The sequence below is a fragment of the Agelaius phoeniceus genome, chromosome 9 (assembly GCF_051311805.1).
Source record: "Agelaius phoeniceus isolate bAgePho1 chromosome 9, bAgePho1.hap1, whole genome shotgun sequence".
NCBI lineage: Eukaryota > Metazoa > Chordata > Aves > Passeriformes > Icteridae > Agelaius > Agelaius phoeniceus.
Genome location: NC_135273.1, coordinates 21,428,747 through 21,438,451, shown reverse-complemented (window position 1 = coordinate 21,438,451; position 9,705 = coordinate 21,428,747). Strand labels below are relative to the sequence as shown.

The 9,705-nt window shown below is 41.0% G+C and overlaps 1 protein-coding gene across 1 annotated transcript; it reads left to right on the top strand.

Annotated features, from left to right (window-relative positions):
* The first annotated feature begins 5,728 nt into the window (after positions 1–5,728).
* Positions 5,729–8,130, top strand: DUSP13A (dual specificity phosphatase 13A). Its single transcript, XM_054637436.2, has 3 exons — positions 5,729–6,114; positions 6,399–6,616; positions 7,343–8,130. Exons 1-3 carry the CDS (start codon positions 5,741–5,743, stop codon positions 7,585–7,587), a joined length of 837 nt encoding a protein of 278 aa, XP_054493411.2. The 5' UTR covers positions 5,729–5,740; the 3' UTR covers positions 7,588–8,130.
* The last annotated feature ends 1,575 nt before the right edge of the window (positions 8,131–9,705 follow it).

Here is a 9,705-nt window from a genome sequence, read left to right as displayed (position 1 = left end):
TCAGAGAAAGTGGCCTTGAGATCCTTGTTCTAAAAAAAAGAAAAAAAATGTATTGCAAAGTTTATATGCTGCTAATAGTGAAACAAGAAAATTTGCACTTCAAAATTCTTCAAAGCTAAGTCAATTTGTCGAATCATCAAGCAATCCTATGCAAATATGCACTCTTGTGCTCTCTCAATTGTAATGGACTGTCTATCTACCAGATATTCAGAAGAGAAATTGTGAAGAACATCTCTCAGAAGGCGTGAGAACATCTCCTCCTTTCCACAAGCCTTGGTTCAAAGATGCTTATCTCTGTGCAGTCTGTTCTGTCCCGCTTTTGTTTTTTACACTAAATGATCTGTAGTTTCCCAAAATGAGTTGTTGAAGTTGGAGGGTGTGTTCCTCTGTTTTTGCCAGTTTAGCAGCATCTGCAAACAAAGTAGGAATCAAGCGCAATTTCAGTCCTCACAATGTTTTCCTTCTTTGCCGTTTAGGCACTAGATGAAAAACTGACGAATCTGAATTCATCAGTGACAAACACATACATGTAAATCTGAAAAAAATCAAATGGACCTTGTCTTCCTGTTTATAATGGATCAATTAATAAAGCTGGTTTAAAATTGAAGTAATTTTGCTTACTCCAGTAATTTTTCTTACTTACACATATTTATATTCAAAAACCCCTAGCATGTATCTGACAAGGAAAACAAAATTACAGGAGAGCAAGGCAAGTAAGTTGAATGAGATTTTGTGCTTCTCTATTTGTGCGCATTCTCTACTGTTTTTGACATGAATTTTTCTCCACCAACTGCCAGTCAATCGTAACTTTTTGCACACTTCCAAGTGCCAAGTTGGTACAATCTACAATACATGGCTGCATTTGCTTCTATCTGAACAACTGGTTTAAACCAAAAATGTAAAAATAAGCACAAACTAAAACTAAAAATTGCTGCAAAAACAACTGTAGCAGGCTACGGAGCTGTCGTATCATGGAATAGGTCACTGAGACAGCCTTAAGCCCGTGCTGTGAAGCTAGCTCACCATTTGGAATCTCTTCTTTTCATGAGAGGTACCAGGAAACTGCTGCTTTGTTCACCGTGCTATGGCTTTGTTTTTTCATTTTATGTATAAACATGCACTAGGGTCTACCAGCTCACCAGATTCCAGGAAGGAAACAAAAACGGAAGCAGAAGTTTCCTAACCCTGTTTCCCTGTGCTGTAGCAAAACCAGCAATCCACCTAAATGTTACATTCGAAATTCAGTCTCCAGACTTTAGAAGTCTGGGTTGGAAAATGAGCTGTATTTAGACATGCATGTTACTCCAGGACTATGGAGTAACATAGTCCTAAGGTGTGTTATTCCAGCAACAGATTTCCATGCAGGGAACCCCTGGCCAAGAGCTGCATCCAGAGCAAAGGTGAAGCAGACAGACAGACAGACACATACAGAGTGGAGACCAGCCGGGGCCTGGCTGTGGAGGCTGCTGGGCTGGTTTGCAGGAGCGATTTGCCCAGTGACAGGACAAGGAGTAACGACCATAAGCAAAGGCACAAGAAGTTCCACCTCAACACAAGGAAGAGCTTCTTTATGTGGGGGTTGGAACAGGCTGCCCATGGAGAGCATGGAGTCTCCTCTAGACACATTCCAAACACACCTGAATGGTTCCAGTGTCACCTGCTCTAGGTGACCCTGCCTTGGCAGGGAGGTTGGACTGGATGATCTCCAGGGATCCCTTCCAACTCTAACTAATCTCTGATTCTGTGAACCTCAGCACTGGAAAAAGGCTTGATGGTCAGTTTCTATCTCAAGTTATCACTGCTAAAGGCATTTTTCTGCTCTAATTTCATCATCTAGCAAATATTTTGAAAATTACTAAATAAGCTTGCACAGAAAAGTAATAGAACATAATTTAAAACTTGTAACACTTAGATATGTAATAGCTGCTTAGTTGTTGCACTTCAAAACTGAAAACTACTTCTCCTTGCTAACATTTGATGCTTTTTAAAAGGGTGAATTATCTAAATAGTTGGTGCTTTATTTAACAGAAATTTCCAATAAACCTCATTCTGTCACTTTGACTTACGCCACTTCATGCCATGTGACATGAAGGCATTGATATAAGTTTGGCAGGCAGTGCCAGTGCTGACCAGTCAGTTTGAGAATTTATGACAAATTATATGCTACTGATATTTTTAAAACAACTGTGGATTGCCAAGGAAAAAAAGAATTTTAAATGTGTAATAACACTGATGTATCTTTAGATTGAAAGCAATTTATTCAATTCAAATAGTTATATTGATTTAATGTTCAGGCTGACAGTGCAATAAAAGAAAGGAAATTTATATTGAAAATTCCCAACTAGCTTAGGTTACAATATATTATAGAGCAAAGGAAAATTAGATATGTTAATATAATGGGCTTTTTTTCTTTTTTTAAAACATTGTCATTAAGTAATATTGTTAGCATTTAATAATTTGAAATAATCTATCTCAAACGTTAAGGACCTACACAGAAAAAAATGGGCGTCCACTGAACAGAGAATTAATTGCTTATGAAAATTCTTATTCAGCAAAGAATACAACATGGCAAGTGGGGGGGTATCTTTCACTAGAAGTGCTAGTTGTTTTAAATAATGTTTTTTCTTTTTTCTGGGTTTGGGGTGGGGTTTTTGGTAATCTCATTTTTCTACAGATCAAGTCCTACCTTATAATTTCTTCACAATCTCTGTACTTCAGTCGAAGCACACTTAGGTCAGGCATGTGTGAACTTTCACACATCTATTTTATATTCAAATGTCTTAATTCTGTAATGGATGAATAAGAGATTGAATGCCTAAGGACTAATCAAATTAGTGAACCATAATCATTTTTGTAAGACAGAAAACAAGCTTATTAGAAGATAATAATAAAGGAAAAAAGAAAAAGAATAAACTCCATATCCTCAGTAGACAAAATTGTTCCATGTGTTAAAAGTACTTTGTTCTGGATCACCAGAAAACTTGTCTCACTTACTCACTTAGTGTTGCTCAAAATGTACCAAAGTTCAAGTACTTCTCTTCTTCTTCAGTAGTTTACCATCCCAAAAATCAAATCCTGAAAACAGTGAGTGAAATGAGAAGAACCCTTCTGCAGCTGGAGATACTGTATCTATGAAATCCTATCTAACTGAACTGTCATACTGTAACATTTTCACTGTAAAAGCTGCCGTCTTTCAGGGTATGTGAAAGGAGTCTGATTTTGCCTCTTTTTTCTTCAGTAGAGAGATGGCATGGCATCAGTTAGAACTGATATGAGTATTTCCAAGGGAAGAAAATAGGAGATCCACCATGAATTTCCTGTTTTCAACTGCTGTGCATTTTCCTGGCAATGCCATGCCACGAGCTGCTGGAGCACTCCATGGCAATTTACACTGCTGCCACCTAATACATTATTAGCCAGGGACTGTTTGATTTAGATTATTGCACCAAGTGCTACCTTCTAAGCAATCACAAAGGCACAGTCTGGTTAGAATGATGTTTGCTGCATGTTCCAAGATTAGGCATGCATTAATTTCAGCTAAAACAGCAGCTGTTTAATGTTCATATATAATTGCACACAAATGTTTGGTTTAGAGTTGCCCAGCATTCAAACTGCCAGAAGAACCACCATGATTGGAATCTCAAAAAGTGCTTCCTGCACAGAGTGCTAAACTTGCCTCCATTCAGTGTGACCATATATCAGTCTGTTGCTTTCTACATCCTTTCTTAGCAGATGTTGAAAGGGCCAGAAAAGAAGCACAGATGTAGAGAGGCAAATCCATCTGAAAGCCAGATCTCTGCCTCCTGTCTGTTTCAAAGGCAACTCCTGGCTAAAAAAGGTCAGTGGCTTTACTAAAGCCACATTTGCAGACTGTTAAATGTTTAGAAGATGTTAGGTATAGAATGGCAGAGTTTTGAAATAGATGGATGTTATGCATACAAATGTTCGAGGCACAGAGGACATGGCGATCACTTTTCTGGAGTTTATGTTTTTCAATCACCTTTCATAGCACAGATGAACTTTTGAGTTCTTAGTCATTGCAACTGGTGAATTCTTAGTCATTGCAATCGGTGGGGAGGCCAGTAAAAGTTTTACAGCTGAAAAGGGCTAGACCTAGCCATGAGTTTCATCTTTTTCACAGAACTTGATTAGCAACAAATGGGCAGGGGTTACATTCATAAAAAACTGATAGTAAAGCCTCACCTTGAGTCTCCACCCAGAAACCTGAGAAAAGTAAACTAAATTGAACAGCTTAACCTGCTCAGTCAGTTAATCTTCCTGATTCACAGGCACTCATCAATCAGCTTAAAGCACACTAGTTTACCAAAACAACAACAACAAACCCAAGAACAAAACAGAAAAACAAGGTAATGTATTAAGGGCATATACATAGTGCTTGAAATATAACTTTAGCCATTTTTCCAGTCCTCTCCTCTGCTGGGTCTGCCAGCTGGTTGCCTGACCCACAGCAGAGCCTTGCTGTCTGTCCCACTACACTCTCTAAATAAGCACTGCAGCACTAGTATTTGTAGTTTCCCTCATTCATTATTTTAGGTCAGAACATATATGGCAGTGGGGAGTAACAAGTCTCTTTGTATACCAGAAGCTTTTAAACAGTTTATTCTCTAAATATCACAGAATATAAGTAATTTCTGCTTCATTTCATGCTTTCCCTTTCAAGGGAAAGTCTCCTTTCCCTTGTTGCATGAGATTTTGTCCTCTGATGCTGGAAACTATTGCATTGTATTATGATGATCTCTCATTGAGAACTCCTAAGCCCAATTAATTAGTCCTGATTTTAATACCCAGCTTGGAATGTCCATGATATGTCTCTTGATAAAATAAAGCAAAGCCATCATAGTATATCAATGCATATGGAATGAAGGTGACTCAGACCTGACCAAGAATTCCTTCTATTCATGACCTTTTTTTCTACAGGGGAAACTCTTAGCAACAAGCTTCTCCTCTTGGGTCACCTTCTCTCCTGGATTGCCAGTCTTACAGAGGAAAAGCATCACCATTTCTTTAGTTCTACCTTGTAGCTTGACTGACAATTTTGCAGCCCCTGCTAGGAGTCATCCTGCAGAAGCATAGGCACTGCTGGACTTGAAAAGACCCACTAATACAACAATTTCATATATACTGGGTCTCCAATTTATGGCTGGCCAGACTTTCCTATGTAAACTAACTCAGTGGCTTACAAGTTTCACCTGACAACCATTACACTCCTGGCTTTTGTTCTCTTTTCAACAGAAGAGGGAGGTATCATGCAATGTATGGCAGGTGTACTGTATTAACCCAATGAAGGACTGCAATAGAAAATATTAAAAATATAAAGTACGGTTATGTCAGATCATTTCACTTTGTGAAAAATAGTAGCTTCAAGAAATAAATTTCCCTAGATTATCAGTGACAGGCAAGGCATCATCATCATCCACTTGGTATTTAACCTCCTGGTGAAATACCCGCTGATGTATTTCTGACCCTTTCACCTCAGACTAAATGACGGTCAATTGTTACTGGGACAGGTTGCTATTTTTCCTGTATCAGGTTTTAATTGCTAGTGGCGAATGCCCAGATCTCGCTGACTGCCACGGCTGTGTGGAGACGGGGCTGGGGACAGTCACACAGTGTTAGTGCGTGTCCTGCGGGCACGGGCTGTGCCACACGGTGCGAGGCTGCTGTGTGCAGAACAGTGCGGCTCTGGAGACGAGCCCCGAGAGGCAGACTGGACCCAGCAATGCCCAGTTTGGTACCTGCATGTGTTTGGAGCGGCTGTGGCGGTCGGGGCAGGGCAGAGGCGAGCGGCCAGCCCTGGGACAGGCATGCCTGGCTGCCCGGCACCTGCCCCAGCCCGTCTCGCAGCCCCCCCGGCACCGAGCGGGGCTGGCAGCGCCCCTGTGCCCTTCCTCCGGCCGGCGGGAGGGAGCGGCGTCTCGCCCTGGATCGCAGCATGGCTGGGGCAGGGGCGCCGGACAGCCAGGACCCTGAAGGCGCTGGGACATGCCCGGAGGATGTCCCTTCCCTCAAGGAAATCGAGCAGCTCCTGAACACTGGGCGGCCCTCTTGCAATCACGTTGATGAAGTATGGCCTAATCTCTTCCTAGGGGACCTGTAAGTACGGGTTTATGGACACACCTCTGTCATACCTTCTGTTAGTATGCCTCATGGGTGCGGCTTTAGACAGCTCATAGTTTTGTTAATTGCTGTCGTTTACGCTGCAGACAGCACGATTTCCGAGATAAAATTATGACTAAGCTGGTATTCCCTTCTCCATTAGCCCTTAGAATCGATGCATAGGCTGGTGCTCCAGCAGTGGTTTGGGAGATGAAATCTCAGTGCTTCTGCTCTGTGAATATCACTGCACCCATCTTGATTTGTCTTTGTCTTTTCCTTAGAGTAACAGCAAACAATAGATTTGTTTTGTGGAAGATGGGTGTGACCCATGTTTTAAATGCTGCCCATGGCACATCATACAGCCACGGAGGCCAGGACTTTTATGGAGCAACCATTGATTATTATGGTGTACCAGCCCATGACCTGCCAAGCTTTGATATCAGCCAGTTCTTTTTCTCTGCTGCACAATTTATCCACAATGCCTTGAACACACCAGGAGGTATGAAATTATTGTTGGTCACATTTTGATGCGAGTCAGCAACCTCATGTAACAGGTCAGCTCCACAAAGCTCAGCGGTGGACAAGTCACTACATGGTGTCCTGCCAGGTGCTGGTCACCTGTACGGTGGGTGGCAGGAGAAGGGAGTGCTGTGTATGTGTGTATAGCTCTGACTAGGTCCCAAAGAGCTGATGTGACAAAACAGATGAACTGTGCAGGAGAGAGCCTGAGGAGGAGAGAGAAAATTATTTGGAAGGTAAAGCTCATTCAAAAGGGGAGAAGCAAAAACATGCATTGGAAATGGACACCCTCTTTTGAGACCATCTTATTGCAAGAACAAATGAATAAAAAGACTAATGTCCTGATTTCTTCAATCACCTGTATAAAGAGGTTCATATGTTGCAGATGAGTTTCTTGTGTGAACAGAGCCTGCAAGGCTGGGCCTCCAAGAAGCAGATTTTAGCATTCTTCCTTCCTTTAGCCAGCCTGCTAAAACTAAGGGGTCTTCTTTTCCTCATGGTCAAAACAGAACAGCTTCATTACTCTAAGAGGGTTTTCTTTCATTTACCAGTATTTCTGAGATCAGTTTGGGGTCTCATGGTGTTTCTCATACATAATTAGAAGTTCACGTAATTTATCAGAAGAGAAAAACATTTAAATTAAACTTCATCCACTGTACTGCTTCTCTTGATGGTTGTATTTTCTTTTTTTTTTTTTTTTTACTAGCCAAAATATTGGTACATTGTGCAGTTGGAGTAAGCAGATCAGCTTCTCTAGTCCTAGCATATCTTATGATAAATCACCACCTCCCACTAGTTGAAGCCATCAAGACAGTGAAGGAGCATCGATGGATTTCACCCAATCGTGGTTTTCTGAAGCACCTGCGAAACCTGGATGCTCAGCTACGGCAAAGGAAGGACTGGAACAAAGGAAGGACTGCTGAACAGGCAAGCCCATCTGCATTCACTTGACTGAGTTTCACCCTTCAGAGCAACTGTGCACATACAACTTCCCATGATCAGTGCACATTACAAAAATGAAGAGAATTATGCACAGACATAAAAGGCCAAGAGAACGATAGATGGATTAATTCTGTTCGCTCAGTTCCTCCAAAACCAGCACAGCCAACAGCAGCACCATAACCACTGCACAGGGTGGAACTGCTGTGCCTTGAGTGGTGCTACTGGATGAACCCACTGAAGTGGTTAAGACAGACCAAGTTTGTCCCTGGTTTCTGCTCATGCCAGAGCCAAGTTCAATATTTGCATCTAGCTGTAAAGGATGTTTGAGGCCCCGTTACTTGGGAGTGTAACATAATAATCTTTCTCAGTTTGGTTACAGTTCTCACATGCATGTTCTCCTAAGAAAAGTTTAGTGTTTCAGTTTCAGGCCTGATGATGTGACAAGGACAGTTTATTAAGGGCCCAGGCACTCCTACCGAAACGTTCCTCTATTTCTGGTCTGCTAAATATTATGGTGTGTCAGCCACAAGACCCACACCATCAGAATAAATGTTTGTGATACTTCTGCAGCCTGGGTCAGCAAGCCCCACAAGTATTTTCTTGTTAAATGTGTTTTGAAAAAGATAATGTATATCATGTAGTATATTGAGGATGTTAAAAAGACTATGTCATGTCTTCAAAGCATTTTGTAAGTTGGACTCCTCAGTTCTCTTACACTCCAAATTATCCCAAATCAGTTCTGTGTCAGTGGCTTTGGATCACCTGTGGTTTAATATCAGGTAGACATTAAGCTTACATCAGTGGCTTGGCCTAATTGATACAAATTAGTTTTAAGATGTTTTAAGGATGTCAGTTTTCGTGTCACCAGTTAATCAGTACTTAAACCAATGTGATTTTTAATACAGCAACAGCATTTGAAATTCATTCTACCACTCTGCCTTAAAATTAGCTTGTTACCTTGTGGTGAACCATGAAGTGATAATCAAATTTGGTTTTGCCCTTTGCTGCTGGTTGGATTTATTGATTAGTTGACCTTAAAAGATTCCCTAACAGATTAAGTAAATACATTTCTGCTTGCTTGTTTGCATTTGAAGCATCAGTTCTGATCATTTTATTCTCTGCTGTAAGAGACTTGCAAGGTTATTAGAAGACTAATATAATGGTGACTTGGGAGCTGAACCTCTTCCTTTCCAGACCACATTTCCTTATTCTTTCAGAGGTTATGACATGAATGCTGATTCTGCCTAGCATTTAGGGGAATGTAGAAATCCCTCCCTATTTCACTGTACACAAGTGCTTTGCAAAATAAGCACATTTAAGATCCTTTCAGACATCAGTTTGACTATTGAGATTTTCCTAAATGTTGCAAAAGAGCTCCACTGATCAGAAAAAGATCAAATAGGAAATCACATTTAAAACCCAACAGTGCTAGGACAATCTTTATACCTCACAAAGCAGCAGAGCAGTGGAGGAGGAGCTTTGTTTGCTTTGAAGTTCACCATAAAAATTAATAGGTATTTATAGGAGTTAATATTTCATTGTAATTTATACTTCATTCACATTACAGTAGGTTTTAGTCTGGAAACCTTTTGAACACACAGCATTGAAAAATCTGAAATTCATGTGAGTGAAATAATGCATCTTAATGGCTTTAGGCTGGACAAAATTAGACACATGTGAGCAAGATTAATGGAATCCTCCCATCAGGATAATGTTTTGCATGCCTCTGAGCATCTGTCCTACAAAGCCACAGCTGTGAAAGCTGCTTCTGTTGTAAATTAGTACCTGCTCTTGAAGATACTGCTCATCCTGGGAGAGTATTGTTTCACCAGGGGCAGGGAAGGGAAGAGCACAGAGTGAAGCTGAGTCTTTCGGGCATCCGTGCCACCAATGGCATGGTAGTGATCTTGTAAGCATGACTTACTTACCTCAGTGGAAGGAATGAATTAGGTAGAAACTTTTTTCAAGGGCATTGTCAAATCACAGAAGTGCTTTTCATCTGTGGCGTCAGTGTTGCTTATATTTCCTGCCTGCCTGTATTGTGTCTTTATATACAGATTTACTTTGAGTGCACATTTGTGCTGGGGAAAAGCTTCCAGTCAACATAAGCAAAAGCAGAAGAATAGT